Source organism: Ammospiza nelsoni, chromosome Z (genome assembly GCF_027579445.1).
Source record: "Ammospiza nelsoni isolate bAmmNel1 chromosome Z, bAmmNel1.pri, whole genome shotgun sequence".
NCBI lineage: Eukaryota > Metazoa > Chordata > Aves > Passeriformes > Passerellidae > Ammospiza > Ammospiza nelsoni.
In genome coordinates this window covers 44,469,514-44,488,644 of record NC_080669.1, presented here as the reverse complement: position 1 = coordinate 44,488,644, position 19,131 = coordinate 44,469,514, and the positions used below count along the sequence as shown (strand labels likewise).

At 35.1% G+C, this 19,131-nt stretch overlaps 1 protein-coding gene across 2 annotated transcripts in view; it reads right to left on the bottom strand.

Annotated features, from left to right (window-relative positions):
• Window positions 1-19,131, bottom strand: part of FCHO2 (FCH and mu domain containing endocytic adaptor 2) — an 86,225-nt gene that overhangs the window by 47,344 nt on the left and 19,750 nt on the right. For both annotated transcript variants that reach the window (XM_059491750.1, XM_059491751.1), the window contains exons 6-8: window positions 16,944-17,048; window positions 14,912-15,010; window positions 13,795-13,891 (exon numbers count right to left, since the gene is read on the bottom strand). In XM_059491750.1, the coding sequence (XP_059347733.1) occupies window positions 13,795-13,891; window positions 14,912-15,010; window positions 16,944-17,048 (301 nt within the window). The remainder of the gene's footprint in view (window positions 1-13,794; window positions 13,892-14,911; window positions 15,011-16,943; window positions 17,049-19,131) is intronic.

The following is a 19,131-nucleotide window of genomic DNA, read 5'->3' as shown; positions in this document are numbered from 1 at the left end:
TAGTCTACTAACTTAGAAAACAGGATAGCTGTGAGAAGCTTTCAACAGCCTGCATAATAGCTGGAGTCTCCTTAGGACAGATGCTTTTGAGTCCAAAGAGGTGATAACACTGCTGTCCAGCCAGAACTGTGTGTTGTCACCACACTGTCCTCTGCTAGAACTAGCTGCAGTCTCCTAGTCACGCAGAAGGCCTTAGGCACACATGCTGTTGTAACAGCATAGCATCAATAAGGAATTCAGACAGTTTCTTAGAAAGTTTTCCAGCACTGCCCAATGACTGTGTAGAACATGGAAACAAAAGCAGCCGCACTAGCACAGAAAAAAAAATTCCCCAAACGTCTAAAAAAATCCCAACTCAGAAAGCTTTCTCCTCTGTGACACCATAATGCATATCTTTCTGATTCCTTAATCAGAAGTCAAGAAGTCAGAAGTTGCTATAGTCAAGAACTACCAGCGGTTTGGCATTAATGGAGATTGCCAGACAGATATAATATACAAATGGAAGTCAAAGCATGCAAACTGATGTCCTGGTATCTCAATAACTTCTGTAACAACTACATTAAGTTTTGAAGGTGGATGCATTACCTCTAGGATGCAAAAAAGTTTTCAGAACAGGCTTGTGCCCAACGATTGTACTGTAGATGAAGGCTTAACACCGACAAGGTGTCAGCTCAAAATGTGAAGGATTACAATGGCTACAATTTTTGATGCAAGTAAACAAATTCACTGTCCATTGCAGCATTAAAAGAAAGAAAAGCAGTTGCTTCACATTTAAGAAGTAGTATTGATGTTGGGGACTGAAGTCGTTCCCTGAAGCTGTCACTAGAGTTCATGCCACATGATAGCCTAAGGCACTGAAAGAACCATCTAGTGCAGGTGATAATACTGGTAACACTGCTATTTGGCAGTACTGCAATCAAAGCACTAAAATTTCCTTTGTTCTTTTTCTCATAACAAGACAATAACGTGAGCTGAGAAGGAAGCCCATTCTCAACCATTCATATGAACACAAAACCAAATTCTAAAACTATGGCAGTAAAAAACAAAAAGTGTAAAAAACAAAAAGACATTTCAAGACTTTTTTCAGAGTAAATAAAAAGTTATAGCTGAGATCTAGTTCAATCCTTGCAAAGGTCTCTGATTTAATGTTCTGTTGCAAGGAGACCACAATTTTCAAAAGTCTCTACTCTCCCTGCTGCTATATTAATCCAAACTTTGCTAACACTGGCTTTAACACCTCAAATACCTCTATATACACTTGAATGTATTTGATATTGTAGACACACAGAACAGAAAAAAGTTAATAAATACAGTGCATAAATGAAGGTTACCGTTTGTAATAGAAAGAGACATGAGTATCTAGTGGGACTTTCGTCACTTAAGTATATATACCTAGCTATCTGGATGCTAATGAGAAATAGTAGTATTCTACAAAGAAAGCAGACATTAAAAATCAGTAAGCTCCTCTAATTGTACATACAAATTCCTAGCAAGCATCACTGCAAGCTGCACTGAGTTTTTGAATGCTCACAGTATTCTACCAGCAGGGACAAAATAAGGACAAGAAGAGAAAGCAAATGGAGTATGGTTTCACAAACACATGGAGGCAGACAGCTGCTAAATGACAAGAGACTAAAGCAAATACACCAGGATTGGATCAGTTCTTAGGCTCTTGTAAATAACGCAGCTTTTGTTTGCTGGAACAGAAAAAAGTAATTTGTACAAATATAATTTATACAATAATACAACACAGTGTAAGTTAAATTTTAGTTCATTTCATAATTTACTGAATTCATAATTTCATAATTTAAGAAGTGACACTTGCATAAATTAAGCACCAGCAAGTAAGGGTGCATCTCAGGATGCATCTCCTAGACTGTTTAGTAACTACATGAAATGTTTCTCTTGCTGCAAGTGGCATGTGAGTATGTGAGCTTTCATGCCCCTAAAGGTTCAGTATAGAGCTAGCAATAAGGAGATAATATTTTTTTTAACAGACAAATGAAGAAGATGTAATTGCACTGTACATTATCTAATGGAATCTCCTATATATTTAGCTCACATCTATGGCAGCAGTACTTTCAGAGTATATTCAAGGTAACTAAAAAGAAACTATCTTTATAACCACTATCTTATACCTGCTACTTAAAAAAAAAAACAAAAACAAAACCTCTCCCCACAAAATCTTAGATACAGGTTTTCTAGCCTGTCTGTATAATTTTTACACAAAAACTCTCTGAGGGAGAACGTTTTGCTAGTGTCAAAACAATAAAATAACTCCTGCTTTTTGAGAGAAAAAAAATATTTTACTTAAATAAACAAGTCAAATGCAAAAGTCAACCAATATTGCAAGTAAGGAAAACATAACATTATGTCATACCATGAAAAAGTGCCCCCAGTACGTATATCAATGAACTGGAAAATCCCACAGAGCTAAAAAGTTAAACAAATCAAGAAGTCAACAAATCAAATAAGAACTGCCTTACATTTGCATTTGCTTTTGAAACTGTGTCCTTTCCATCCTAAGGGGAGCATGTACGACAGAAAGAAACATTATACTGGTATTAACTTCACATAAATTCTCAGTAACTAGAAACAATCAGACCCTCAGAACAGCCCCCAAAACTGCCTTTCCCTGCAGCCTGAGGATTCAGTTTACACACATGCATGCACACACATAAACATTAACATATCTGTTTCAAGCAAAATCTTCTAAAATTACTCCATAAATCTGTACCTGTAGTTACAAATACAGTAACAAACCATATTCTTGTTTTCAACAAAAACGAAAGTTTTTCTCTGAGTGTAAATCATGCATGAAAGGAGGACAATTTTTTTAAACTGCATATGCTTCACATGCTGCTTCAAATGGCAAAGCTTTGCGTGCCTGGCTCAGCACCAGTTGACAGCTCAGCTGGATATCAATGCACATTCTGACCCCCCTTGCAGCGTGTCACTTCTGAATTGTTTCCGCAGTAGAAAGTTTATTCAACCTCTCTCTCAAACTCAGTGGACCGACCATCATTCTGCTATTTAATCATAGCAGAACAGGTTATTTTTCTGACAGCACTAAAGCCAGACAGCAGTTCCTAATGAACAGCTTGATACAAGTGGAATTTCGACTGTTTTAGCCTCAATTAATTCTGCTGTCAAAACAAATGACTGCTTTTAGTGTTTAGACGTCAAGCTGTATCACAAAGGTCAATTTTGTATGTACACAAACATATAAGCAATCTTTTTCTTGCTATCATCTGATCCTGTGACATGTTTAGCAAAAAATTTCAAATTCAGATGCCAGGAAGCCTAAATATATTCTGTCAACATCAGTGTTTCTAACACTAACTCCCCATTTTTATTGCCTGTCCATACATAAGAAATGATTTTATAAAACAATAAGAATGTTTTTTTCCTAGAAAAGGACCTTTTATTCTACATTAAAAAAAAGAAGGATAAAACCAAATAAAAGCAGATCTTTGGAGGAATATAGAGTAAAGATGAGCAGCTGTTTTCTTTGAACTAAATTTCATACATGTGATACAGTGATCATGCTAGTACCAAACTGCTACAAGCAAATCTTTATTTATGGATTTGGTCAGCTCTTCTTTGCCAAAAAAGAGCATAAGGGACAAACAAATAAAACTGGCATGCTAACAGGTCAGTCTGAGGGAAAACACTGAAATAGTACTGGCAAAACTTTATCCTTTAATCTAATTTGATAAATATACCAATCATCACACCAATCATCGAACTTCTGACTACTTGCTGTTATATCCTCAGAATGATATATCAGCCTAGCTGGTACATAGCCTCTAGAGATGCTGAATGTCTCACCAAATCTTCCTTTAAAAAAAATTAAAAAAAGAAAACTATAGCACAGTAATAGTATTCAATTAAAGAAAAAAAAATGTGAAAGGTAAAGGTGATACTGGCACCAGAAATAATGACAATTATCAGTAGCAACATGTAGCACTTCCTTGGGAAGAATTTTTTCAGATGAAAAATTTTACCTCTGATTCTGTTATTAGGCCTCCAACCCTGCACTCAGTTCACCAAATCAAAGGCAACATTATCCAGCTCAGGCTTTTCTGGTCCTTGGGCTGCAAACTATGTGAATACAGCAAGTACTCAAGGGGATACCATTATATCATTATTATACTCAAGGGACTATTTCTATGTGGCTTACAGACCAAAAACAAAGCAAAAAAGGATCATAATCTGAGTAGCCTTAAAATAATCATTATCAATTAAGATGTTTATCATCAGAAGGAAAGACCAGATTTTTTTTTCCTCTAAAATAAAAGGTGGCAAACATCAGTTAAAAAGTATTTTTCCCTGTTCTGATAACACAAGAGTTTTCAAAAGAGACAGGAAAGGTATCAAAAGCAATGATTCAAGGTAGAGATCTGTTTAGGCTGCAACATCCGAGTATGACAACAAACACTGCTATGATCTATGAAAGCAATGATCTATGGAAGTGTGAGGTCTGTTAGCAGCAAAATAATGTCAGCTAATACACCAATCTGCAGAGCATTACAACCCCTTTTCTCATCCTTTTCTACTCCTGCTTTTGCTTCAGCTTCACTCCATATTTTTTCTCTGCATAAACAACAGGATGTGAAATATGTCTGGTTTTAAGTACTCATAAGCTAAGTGGCAGGCCAACATACACTATATGTACAAATAAATACTCAGCTGTCTGCTGACTCTCTAAATGAGTAGTACTTTGGAAGCTTCTTCTTCCTCTAGCAACCTCCTCATTTCTACACTCTCCTTTTCCATCAAATTGTGCAGAAAGTAGCAGTCTTGTGAAAATTAAAGGAGCAGTGTGGAAAAAGTACTAAACAACAGCATAACTCTGGTCTATAAGTATCTGTAACAAAAGGCTCTGCCCATCTACATGGTGCATGATGCACCTGCTGAAGACGACCATGCAAGTATGCAGTGATGAACGAACTGCAGAGATACTTTTACTTTTAAGGAGATTCAGCTAAGATTCTGGAACACTAGACACTGTAAATATGTCAAGTTATAGCTCACATATTCAAAGACAGTTTCAAAGAATCACATCTTTTTTAGAAGTCACACATTCTGTAAATGAAGAGAGGTATGGTTCCTTACTTAAGTTCTGAACTTAAGCCCATGAAATCATCAAAAGTTAAGATGTTTAATATGACCCTATGGAGCAAAAATAGGGTAATATATTTTACAGCCTTCAGAACTTTCAGGCAAAAAGATCTTTTTTCCATTAGAAAACAAAGAATATTTCCCAACTGAAAAGAAAAACATACCCCAAATAACTAAGTTCAAAATATCAAATCTTTCCTAAATGTTAATTATATATAAAGTTATGTTTTTATATAAGTAAAGTCCAGGTCTTATTTACTTTATCAACATCTCTGTGTTTTTTCTGTTTTCAGTTGTTTTAAAGCTATGAAATTTTTCTGGTCATAGTAAAATCCATCATATATCCTACTGCATTTTGTGATGACTACCTCCTAGTTAAAATATTCCTCCTATTTAAATTACTGAAATGGACGTTGCTTTGCTCCTGCAATCCCAAAAAACTCTTTTAAATAGCAGGCTAAAACTGAATTGTTTGCCTGTAGGAAAAAATATTGAGTGCGCCCAACAGTACTTTATCTTACTGCGTGTTCCAGATCATCCACAATCTAGCTCTTGCCCTATTATGTCTACTGATGTTGTCCAAGATATTTTTATCAATGCTATGATTCTTCCACTTGCATTCAAATATTTCTTTCAATAAAACTTTCTCCTTTACAACTCTCCAGACCATTAAAAATCAATAAATTGCATTCTAAAACAAGTTTACAACTTAGATATATGTAATTATTAAAAATTTATGCTGGTAGATCTTCAGACTAGAAGCCCACAGACACTTTGGCAGTTTCTTGAAAGGACCAAATTTTTTAGGCAAAATAAAACAGACATCTAGGACAGCAGTCAAGATACATTTGTTGGTACAGCTTTTCAGCTTGCATCTCCTTCTCAAAATCAGTTCTACAGCATAAGACCCTTAAAGATTTTTCAACCTGCCTCAAGCCCAGCTTCTCGTCAAATCCTCAAAAATATTCATACTTAATTTCTTTAATTAACTTCTGAAATACAGCAGTAGTCTGCCCTCTTTTACAAAGAATACTTTGCTGAATCCCATGGACACTGTCAGTGTTGATAAACTAAGCTCATTCCTCAGTCAGTCTTCTGTGTAGAACTATATGTGGGCACAATCTTTGAGAAATTGTGACATTCCAAGCTATTTGTACATTTAACCACAAGCATCAGCAGCACTAAAGTATTCACAGTATTTAAAGAAAATACAAAGAAAATAATTTACAAGAACATAAAATAAATACTTGCTTTGTTACCCTTCCCTGTGGAAAAGAAGCTCAAAGATGTCCTGCAAAGCTGTTCAAAAGTCAGCATTAACCATTTGCAGCGTTTATTTACATCTACTTTGTAACTTGTTTAGTGTCCTAGAACAGTATTTTTATATGTGCTGTAAACTACTATGTTATCAAACTAACCCACGGAAAAAAATAAATGCCACACCCAGCACTGTTTAAAGTCCTTCTTTCAAAACAGAGTTCATTATTTAACCACATAAAATGCTAGTAAGTGCTAATCAAAGCAAACTTCCATATTCAGTGGAATTGACTCTTAAAGTCTGGGAAAGGATTAACTTGTTTCTAAAAATTTTTAGGAGTAATACATTTATTCTTAACCCTCTTTTTTCCCCACTGCTTAATCTTGTTCATTTGGTACATTTCTTCATTAGTTACAAAACATGCTGTTTAACACAACACTCTAACTTAACAGAACCATTAACATGGAGTGAGCACAACTGTGCATTAACACTACTAGCACTACTTTTCAGCTGTGGTGCAGCTCACTCTGACACTCTTGTATTTGTTTTGGAAAAAACACATAAGCAGTACTTTTCATGGACATTTAGGACTAAAGCATTCACAACAGGCAACTACAAAAGGCCTGAACACATGTGATAAACTCACACCAAACTTTGCAATGCCACCACCAACAGACAGCCACAGAAAAACTTATTCTAATCAAATAAGCAACAATTCAGTTAAGTTCACAGAATCAAAGGCTAGGTAAAAATTTTTTAACCCCCCCAAAAATTTGGGGGTTAGATGTTTATACTTATGAAGCTTTAATGCTTCATGATCTCTGCTAACAAGCTAACAAGCAGAGCTCCCAAATATGTTCTCTCAGAACAGAAAAGGATCACCAGCACACTAAGAAAGATGTCAGGGTATTTTCTTCTAGTATGTGCTACCTTGTGAAAAAGTAGTAATCCTGACATTATAGCAGTCCTAACTCACTAAAAATTGTATCAACTTAATCTACTTTACACCATTTCCAGAAAGCAATTCAGGAATTTTTTTGTCATTTTGAAATTATGTCTCCACTTGACATGCATGACCTTACTCCATTCCATGACTGGAGTTACTAGGAGCCTTGAGACCATTTCTTCTGCATGGGCAAATAAAGTGAAATAGGTCTTCAATAGCTTCAAAAATCAACAAACCAAACTTTTTTAAAATACCCATTATAGATTACTAACCAAATTGTCAATTTTTGCATTTGGTGCAGGAAGAAACATAATGGGAACATTACATCTGTCCTTTCTGAATCTTGTTCTCTGTGGAACCACCATTTTATTAAAAATATTCATGCTATATTTCAGGTACTTAAAATGATAAGAGAAACAAAAGTCAAACACTTTACTATATGTACAAGAGCCAGTGATGGCTGACCAACAGCAACTGTTGGTAATATACGTTGTAAACTACTGCTATAATTTAATCCAAAGAGTAGATTAATTGCAGACACAAATTTTCAATATTTTTAAAAATGCAAATCTCTTTCAGGCCCTGTAAAAAGCTCAAATTTATTGAATGGATAATGAAAAAAGACAAGAAGTATTTCTACAGGCTCGCAGCTACTGAAACATGGATTAAGCTAGCACAAAACCAATAATTAAAAAAAAAATTACTACAGCTGAAAATGACCCAATGCCTCTCTCCCTCACACTAAATAACAGCACAGCATATGTAGTAATTGTCATCTGCAGATCATTGTTTTACTGCAGAGCAAGGGAGCAAACAAGATTATGGCTTTCCATTTTTCAATCCACATTACAATTTTTTTTAAGAAAAAATTTTTTTCAAGAAAAAATCTTCAAATTTTTTTAAGGGAAAAAATAAAGGACCAAACTACCAACAACCACTAAAAACGATGCCACAATAAATTAATGAAGACAAAGGCCTTCTACAATGGGATTACATCACTGGTGGATCAGGGAAGAGCAACTGATGTCATCTACCTGGAGTTCTGCAAAGCATTTGACACTGTTCTGCATTATATCTGGGTCTGTAAACTGGAGAGAAACATAACTGACAGACGGACCACTTGGGGAATAAGGAATTGGCTGGATGGTTGCACTCTAAGAGTTGTGATCAAAAACTCCATGTCCAAGCGGAAAGCGGTGACAAGTGGTGTTCCCCAGGGGATAGTATTGGGATTGGTACTGTTTAACATCTGTGTCAGTGATATGGACAGTTGAGAGCACCTATAGCAAGTTTGCCAATGGCAGTAAGCTATGTGGCATGGTGGACCCACTAGAGAGAAGGAACGCCATCCAGAGAGACCTAGAACAGGCCCAAAACGTGGGCCTGAGCAAACCTCTGGAAATTCAAGAAGGCCAACAGCAGGATTCTGGGTCAGAGCAATCCCAAGCACCAATACAGGCTGGGCAGAGAATGGGTTGAGAGCAGCCTTGTGAAAGAAAGATGTGGTGGTTTTCATGGACAAGCAGCCTACTGTGACCCAGCCAGAGGCACTCACAACCCAAAAAGTCAACTGTATCTTTAGAGTACCTTCCAGTACTTACAGTGGGCCTACACGAAATGTGGAAAGGGCCTTTTCACAAAGGCATGTAGTGATAGGAAGGAGGGAATGACCTTAACATGCAGAAGGACAGGTTTAGATTAAATACTAGAATGAAAATCTTCACTGTGAGGGTGCTGAAATTCTTTACTGTGAGGGTACAGGTAGTGGTTGCCCAGAGAGGCTGTGGATCCCTCATCTCTGAAAGTATTTAAGGCTGGGCTGGATGAAACCTTCTAAGTGAACCATGTAGTGGGCAAAAACTAATACAAGAACAAACACACAGATCTAGTTCCCCATAGACGAGAAGTGGACATGGTAATTCAGTAACTAAAATTTAAAATTACTCATTATCAACTACAGATATATAGGCATTCACTAACCTCTTAAAAGACATTTGATATTAATCGGGAAATTTCAGATATAAAATCTAAAAAGAATATGAGCTTAAACTTCTTAGCAGCTTCTATGTCTTGTGCACCAACAGTGCACATTAGAACAAACCAATTTTTTAACAGATTAATAGATTAGGTATCTAGAGCTAGAGCTCATTGGTATCTCATTAATCTGAAAGAAGATTACTCTGGTAACACTTCCATTATTGCTTTAAATATATTTTGGAAGAAAAGCAGATATCTTCTGCCATACAATAAATTAGATTTCCAAGGAATATGAAGCAACAGACTACAACAAACAGGAAACCAATCAGTCAGAAGTGTTTAAGTGTCACAGACAACTTTTCACTAAAAATCCTTTCTTTAGGATTTTTCCTTCTGAGAAGCTAAGAAGCCTCAGAGACAGATGTAAACAAGTATTATCTGCTGCTGTGGAATGCAACAGGTCCACCTGTGATTGGCCCTTCTTAGATGTTTATAATTAATGGCCAATCAAGACAGAGCTATTTCGGACAGAGTCCAAGAGAGCTGCCTTTTGTTTTCATTCTTTTCTATTCTTAGCTTAGCTAGCTTCTCAAGAAACCTTTTCCCTTCCTTTTCTTTTTAGTATAGCTATAATGTAATATATATATCATAAAATAATAAATCAAGCCTTCTGACCATAGAGTCAACATTCTTGTCTCTCCTTTCACCTGAAAATCCCTGTGACCACGGTCACAGATAAGTTTTGATGAACATTGCAGAACCATATGAGTGACTAAAGTATCTTCCAACTCATGGTATCAAATCTGGTATTAAACCTAACACCGGGAACATCATGGAATCCTAGAATATTTTGGGTTGGAAGGGATCTTTACAGATCATCTTTTCCAATCCCCCCTGCAATAAGCAGAGACATCTTTGACAAGATCAGGCTGCTCAGAGTCCTGTCAAACATGAAGATGAATGGTTCCATGGATGGAAAAATTACCACTTTGAGCAACCTGTTCCAGTGTTTCACCACCTTCATGATAAAAACACCTTAATTATATCTAGTCTGAACTGACTCTCTTTTAGTTTAAAAATATTACTCCTTGCCATACCACTACAGGCTCTAATTTCTTATCCCCATCTTTCCTATAAGCCTATTTTAAGTACCGGAAGGCCACAATCAGCTATTATTGCTGGAGCGTACTGTTCTCCAGGCAGTACAGCCTCAACTCCCTCAGCCTGTCCTCATACGAGAGGTGTTTTAATAAACTTGGTGTCTTGTCCATTCAGAATGGATCTCTACTCTGTCTCATTCTCTCTTCTGACCACCCCAACATCTCCCTGTCCTTGCTGTGCTGGGAGCCCAGAGCTGATGCAGCCCTGCAGGTGGGGTCTCAGCAGAGCAGAGCAGAGGGGCAGAATCCCCTCCCTGCCCTGCTGCCCACCCTGCTCTGGATGCAGCCCAGGACACGTGTGGCTCTCTGGGCTGGCAGTGCCCGTGGCTGGGGCATGTCCAGCCTCTCAGCCACCAGCACCCCCAATTCCTTCTGGGCAGGGCTGCTGGGATCTGTTCATGCCCAGCCTGTGCTGGTACCAGGGCTGCTCTGACCCACGGGCAGTACCCTGCACTAGGTCATGTTAAACCTCATGAGGTTCACATGGGCCCATTCTTTGACCTCATCCTGGCTCCTCTGGGTGTTAGAGGCAGTTCAGGGAACACATTAAATTCTCATCTAAAGCCTTACTGGTCCTGACAGCTTTGTTTTTTGATGTTTTACACTAACCTTCTTTTCAGTTAGAACTAAAGATTCACAACTGGATCTAAGTGGTTTGGTCTTTTGGTTTTTTTTCACTGAATGGAACTCAGAAAACAAAAAAAATTATTACTTCTCCAAATGCTGTATTACTAAAAACTCTAATTCTAAACTGAATTGATAAAGAAAAAATTAAAGCAAATTCAGTGAGAAGCAGGTTAAAAAGCTGACTAGATAAGTTATTTAGGTAGCAGTTCAAAAAGAGCCATTGTAAAGAAGTTCCTGAGTGAATTAAACTCTCACAAAGCATTACTGTTTGAAAGAAAATCTGTTATTTGGACAAGACAGACTTGAATTCTAGATATCCCTCTACATTCTGACTCCAGGTGACAGAAATTAGCCACCAGAGGGAGCCCATATAATCTGGTAAAACGGACATCACTGTACAGATACATTTCAGATATGCAGTTAACTTTACTGTAAATGGTTTGTAATTCTCATCAGTTCTTCATTTCTGATTAATTCTTATTTTTACAGATATAAATAAAAGCAAGTGAACTCTGCTGTGAATAACTATAAACAGCTAGAATATACTGAAATAAACTAAAAACCTTTCTTATGCACTCCCTTTTTAGTTTATTTTATCTGAAAGTACCCACCATCCCACTTATCATAATAACCCACAAATAATATGAAAATGATGAAAAAATGCTTACATAGTCCTGGGGAATTTGAAAATATTGCTTTTAAACATATTTAAGTTACAACCTACTGTGACAGTTAAAACCAACAGTGACAAACAACAAATGCAGTTTTTCTGCATTTGTTTTGTAAGCCAAGTCAGTATCATTTTTTACATTGAATATTTAGTTTTTCTGAGGAGCCACCTCCTTCTTCAACCTAATTAATAAATACATCCCACAGACTTTTCAGGATTTGTTCCATGAATTATCTTTTCACTGTGAACTGTTCTCAGATGCAAAAAAGTGGGAGTTTAATCAAGAAAAAGTAGTCCTTAAGAGTGGTTGTGTCCTTTTCATTCTCAGAAGACTGACACCTCACTTTGCCTTCCAAATCTTTGGAATTATCAAAGTTTTATGATTCTAAGTTTATAAAACAAATATATGAGAAGCAATAAGCATAATTAACGTCATTAGAAGTCTGTGCTGTTACTCTTGAACATTCCAAAACTTCTTGTGAATTTATATTTTTTGCTGCTGAATTTGACTATGCTTTCTCCCTGCACTATGACTGTATCAATACAAAGCTTGTATCAATAAAATAATTTAAGAGAAAATTGAAGGTGCATATATTTACACACTAAATGTGCTATTGTTTCTTAAAATACTTGGCTTAACTTTCTTAGAATATATTTGGAGAAGTTTTTATTCGTCCTCAGAGAGCACAGATGGGATCTGAAAAACTGTAAAGCAGCAAGAATAAATGTGTGTAATTTTTCCATTAAATTAAATGGTGAAGTGTTACTTCTCTAAAAATTACAATGTTGTCTGGCAAAACCCATGCTGGATAGCATGACTTGAAGTGTGCAATGTTCTAGGACAAATTAGCACGGGTCTTTGTAACCCAGCCAGTCAGAACCTTAAATGCAAGATGGAGATCCCTCCCATGACATCTTGGCAACAGCTAATCCAAGAGGTCTGAACACCAAATTGTAACATGTCTTTGTCCTGTTTCAGACCAACTGAACTTGATACCCTAAAGTTCACACATTTTCTTTTTTAAGCTTTACTGAGAAATTGATACATACACAGGAAACTTTCAAAAATCATTCCATATGTAATCTTACCTCAGCCCACTTGGATATCAGCATTACAGGATCACAAAAAGAATATGAAACAATGTTATGTTTTAAACACCTCTCACACACATTGCAAGACACCTAATAATATTTAACAATTCATTATAAATTTTCATTACCTACTCTGGTATGTACATTCTTGCTCTAGGAAAAAAAACATCTTTGTGTGCCTCTACTAGAAGACAGAGATGCTTGTGAGGACTCCTAGCACTGAAGGAAACAGTACTACTAATTCCTTGTTTACACACCTAGTGACTGTATATTCATGCCAATATTAAAATGACACTATATAGGCAGTACTGTGAGAACAACTTTTTATGCCAGTCCAGGAAAGTCTTACCACACCCAATCAACAGTAGCTTCAGAAAGTACTATTCAATTTGCTTCTTACTAAAGAAGCAATACACATTATTGTATATTAAAATACATTTTATAAAAAAATAGATATTGTGTATCTATTAAAATGATAATTTGGTAAGCTGAACAAATTTATGCAATCATTCCAAAAGTTGAATAAGCAGCTTTATAGACATCTGCTCTTAATACGTTTATATTCAACAAAGTTCTGAAATACAATTTATGCAGATTTCACAGTTTGTACAAGAAACACATAGCAGACAACACATAGTTTGTATAAGGAACTACAGCTTCTTGACAAATTTCCCTGATGTTCCAGGAAACTGCACAGTTTTGTTGTACAGACCAATAAACTACCAAGCATCATGAACACAAATACTACATGCACATAATGAATTCTGCATTACCAATTTCCACAAACCATTTCATATCAAAGTTAATAATGAACACTAAGAATGTGAACATATGTTAAAAATACAGCACATTAACAAATACAGGTTTGACATTTCATTAGGAATGGAAATTTCCAGTTTTAAAGCTAACATTTCCTATTCTGTGAGTTTTAATTTCTTACCAGGTCTTTCCTTGCCAGTTCCTTTTGACTCAGCAAATTTCTGTATTAAACTCTCAACTGTTGTATTTGTCATGTTATTAATAAACTCTTCATGCACCTTCAAAAAAAAATATTATTAACTTTAAGAAGTAGCTTTTGTAGTAGTTAAAATTGATAATTCTTCCCCTAAAACACATTAGAAAAATTAGGACTTAGAAAAATCAAAAGATAATTTATCTAGGAAAAACTACTCCTTTCTGTAGTATTAGCAAGTGTGGGTACACTATAGACAAAAAATGAAATGACAGATCTAGCTTTTACTTCTATTTCTTCCATGTTAAAAAACTTGTGTATATATATTTTTCTACATTTGTTGGCAACATATCCCACTATAATGTCAGGAAGACAGGCAGTTTTTTCAGCCAGCACCAGTTTAGGGCGTGAACTGTTATTAGTGTATTATCACAACTCCCACCTGCTTGAGTAAAAAGCCTTACTCTTGTAATACTTCTGGTCTAGCAACACGTTGTTTTGCTCTAACAACATGCTGTTAATAGGTTTTTTCAACAAGGAAGGATGTGTATATACTTTAGAAATAAACAGCATCACCCTTGTGATGATCATTTATTAGCAGAGAACCTCAATACTTAAGTGTAAGCAAATAAAGTGACACTTCAAAAAAATACAAAAAGACTGCTTATAAAGATTATTAATTAATTCAACTTCCATCAAAACAAAAGATATTATAAAAGCTTCTGTTACTAAATATCTTTTGCTCATAAAATCCAAGAGTATAACATACTTGGAAACTTCCCAGACTGATATAATCTCTAGCTCTAATTTAAAAAGCAGTATCCTCAATCTGTGTGAAATGAATGCTAAATTAATATCCAGGAAGCAGAATTTAGAAATACACTAAAAATTCTTCAACTTTTAAATTCTTCAAATTGTTCTAATATTTTTTTTCTTGATGACAAAATTTATCCAGTCTTATTTGGTAAACTTTGTGGTACTGAACTTAAAAATGCAACAGGAAGCCATGGAAATTTGACCTTATGTTGAATTTCACAAAGTAAGAAATATTCCATTTAACAATTAAGGAAAAACAAAGCATGATCCAAATATAGTATAAAAATACCTCTCCTATTTGTAAATGAATTTCTTTTACGGTATTTGACAATGACTGTATAATCTCTTTCATTCGAAGAAGGTGCATTTCTTCGATGTCTTGAAATTTCTGCAAACAAATATAAGCAATTAATAATAATGAAAATATTTCCTGAAACAATAAATCTTAAATTTCAATAATTAAATACACTAAAATAAAAAAAAATAACAAATAAGCCCTTCTTTTCCTCCACATCTTAAACCTAACAGTCACATTTAGGAAAGTAAGGTACAGAATTCAGTTATGAAATAAAGCACTTTAGAAAGCAAGCGATCATTTCAGAATTATTATTGAACTTTTTGACTTACTGTGTGAACTTTCATCTAGCCCTTCAAAAAAATCTGATCTATTTCTACCAAAAGATGTTTAGAAGGTGTTCAAGTTTCCTCTTTTCTCCATAACTGAAGAGTCTTGTTTTTTCACCTAAACCAAGAAATCTTATGTCTGGATCTATTTTGCACTTCCTTTTTAGAACAACTGTAAACATACACACTCTTTCTCTAGTTAAATCTATGTTCTTTAAATATGATTTGTTTGATCTTTAAACTCATCATGCATAATTTTTACAGTTTGTTCCTTTTTACCCAGGCTGTCAGCTGACAGCCATTTTAAAATCACTTCCAAAGTTTTCAATGGCCTCTTCCCAGGCCAAAAATCAGAACTAAAAATGTTCTCATCCTCTCCAACAGTCAACCATAACAGTCTTGAAATCTTTGTTTACTTCTGCTCTTCCCTAGTTCTCTGCCTACTTCTGTAACTACCCTTTCAAGTGTGTCCAAACTTCGGTGCACCACTTAATCCTGTCTCCAATTAGCACAGGGTTCTGTGAAGATCCCCATCTTCAACATCCTGCTACTCTGATTCACAAACTATGACTCCCTGCATACAAGACACATATCTCTAGCTTCTTAGACCCTCAATCTTCTGCCATACTTATGTACCTCAGTAGTCATCACTTAGGGAGATTAAAATAATTTTCTTTTTCTTCAGCAGCCTTCATCTTAATTACAGAAGACACAGACATCCTCTGTAGCCTACTCTACGATTTTACTTTTACTGGACATTGTAAGACAGATTTAATCTAGACCAACTGATTTTGCACTGAAAGAAATTAAAATACTCACACTTCTCACTGATTTAGTTTTGAGAATTAATCAGCATCTTTTCAAATGAAATGTATGCTGAATTAAGACAATACAGGATGTGCTTCACACAGAAGTGGGCTTCCATATATTCATGGATGTAATTTTTCCTATCACATAATCTTTAAAGTAGCCATTGTGCAACCAAATTGTGAACGCAGCTACACCATTATACTTAAAGGGAATTCCACGCATATATCTTTAATTGGCAGAATGACAATTTCTTTTCCAATATGGACAAATGTGGAAAGTTTACAAGTGTCCATAATAACATTAGGTGAATATTACTTTCAATTTTAAGTAAAAGGACAGCTACAGTTAAGGAGCTAAGGACACTTAGGCAAATGTGGTTTAAAATGTAGCAAGAAATGGCATATGCATTGATACAAAGCACCTGAAATCTTCTAGAATATAATCTTTTAAAAAAAACCCAGAAACTTGAACAGCTGTAATGGCTTTTCATAACCTCAGGTAAATCCTGGGTAGGCATTTTAACAAACTCTAACTTTAGTGTTTCAGTGGAATAATAATGAAAATCCACAATGGATCTCAATATTAAAATTCCTGTAAATGAGTCCAGGGTGCCCAGCAATTCAGACGTTTTTCCACATAAACACAATGCACATACAATACTTGCAGAAGTTCATTTTGCTTTCTGCCAAAAATTTCTTCAAAACACCTTCTAGAGTGCCAGCACAGTGTCATTGAAGGACAGTGCTATCACAACATACATAGTCAGTGTCTGCCTTTCAAGGAAATCAATTTCCAAAGGGACTAGTTTTTTAAATCTTTAATTTCAGATTGCTCTAGAAATTAAATAGAATACATTAACCAACTTCAAAAGTTAATTCAACACTTACCTGTGCTGTTTCTGTCATTTTCAGTTCAAAATCAGATTTAAATGCAGCATACTTCTCCACATACAGTTTATAGGTATCTGTTGCTTTTTTAGATTTAACTGCTGCCTATAGATCAATACAAAAATGAGACAAATGTCATATACAGGTTTTTAAAGTTAATATTAAAAGAAAGCCCAGGATGATCTCTAAAAATTATCAGGGGCATGAAACAGAGGCATCAGGCACCAAAACAGAGACGTGTCATAAAAACATTTCAACACCAAACATCTCAGATAAGAGCAACTGGAGATTTTACTATATATAAATCACATACAAGTGTAACAAATTAAGTCAACTAAATCACTTGCCCTTATAAGCAATGAAAATTTTATTAAAATATTTATAACAATACTAACTTTGATATCAAATTTTTATTGCTGAAGACAACTCATTCACTCTTGTCAAATGGGAACAACAAAGTTATATTTGCAACAGCAAAATAAGAATAAAAGAAGGGTTAGAATATAGAGCAAACAGTTACAAGTACAATTCTGAAAGGATCAATGGCAAAACCCCATGATGCTGAGGTTCTCTTAGAAATGAAGAAAGAAACTCAGAAGTATATGGGAATTACATCAATGAATTAACAGATATTTGAAAGTGAAGCTAGTGCAGAGTATAGTGAAGATCACATTTAGGCAGGTCAGTATTATTATTAATAGTACTTTGGAGATTTATACTTTTCATTATTTGTTGCTAATAAACCAAAATGAACTTTCTGGGAGTTGAGTAGAACATAAAACAAAATACAGGAAAATCTCAGTATTACATGGAGAACAAAACTAAATGAAGTGACTGATTGTGGTAGAGAAAAAGTTATTTTCAAAGTTTACAGCATGATACATGAGATGAAGTCTTTCAAACCATTGATAATCCATTTCCAAATTAAATGTCAATGAAAATCATCTTGAGCACCATTTTCTTTCCAAGCTTCTTTATTCAACATGCTTACTATCTCTCAGAAATTTGTAACACAAAAGTATTCCTGAATTGTTAATAAGATCAGTAAAGAGAATTGTATATTTTCTATTTGTTCTAGTTATAGCCCTCCTCCCCCTTGCAAATCAGTTTCATCTGCCTAACAGAAACTATTTTTTATTTACAATGATTTGTAAAGCTGACTGCTATCTATAATTTCAAATGAGTTAATAGAAAGATGCCCAGTGGCAAGAGAAAGAGATTCTGCAATTTCCAAGAGAAAAATAACTGATTATCATGAGTAACAGTATACCATTAGCACTTCAAAGGAATAGAAATCAAAAGTAGTTGTCCAGTTACAAAGAAAGCCTAATCATACCTTAGTCACAAACTCTTCTAAACTCAGCATAACAGAATGTGAAAATACTTAAAATAATAAAAATATGGATTATTCAGAAAAGTTGTATCAAACCTATCAGTTTATTATCCTGAATTTTACTTCATGATTCTCACTCATACACATTTACAGAGGAAAATAACTGAGAAGCACAGAGTGCTATCATATTTCTCAACTGCCATTTACTATGCTGAAAATACAACATGCTCCCTGAAATCTTGCTTTTAAAAGTATGACTGCTTTGAAGTTGATTCCAAATTTAATCACTAAAAAGGAAAGTAATGTCAAGCTAAAAGATGTAAAAATGGGAGGTTTTTTTTGGTAAAGTATTTTTAATCGAACTCTGTGTGCAATGGAGTTTGGCAAAACAAGAACATTCTCCATTTCCCATCATGTTTAATGTTGAGCAGAATGCCAGTATTACATGTTGAAGAGCAATTAAAAAACTAAGTACTCAGAAGGACAGAAAAAATGATAAAACACATGGACACTGTATGATTAACTAATAATCTCTTCTGAAAATAGGATATGACTATTCTCAGGTACAGCAATTGCTAGAACTGTACTTACAGTATGTGACCAGATTTACAGTATGTGAAAGAATAAGGATCAGTCAACTGATTTTTTGTTAAGTCACTAAAAATAGAGAAGTTTACATGTCAGAGAACAACAGGAAATTATTATGCAAGTCAGTATTAACTTCCAGCTGCAATGAGACTTGCAAGGTCTCAGATACTTCCTTAGATTCTTCAACAAAGTATCTCTCCAAATATTTCACTTTGTGATAAACTCTTAGTATACTGGTGCAGATCCCTTGTTTTCTGAGAAAGCAGT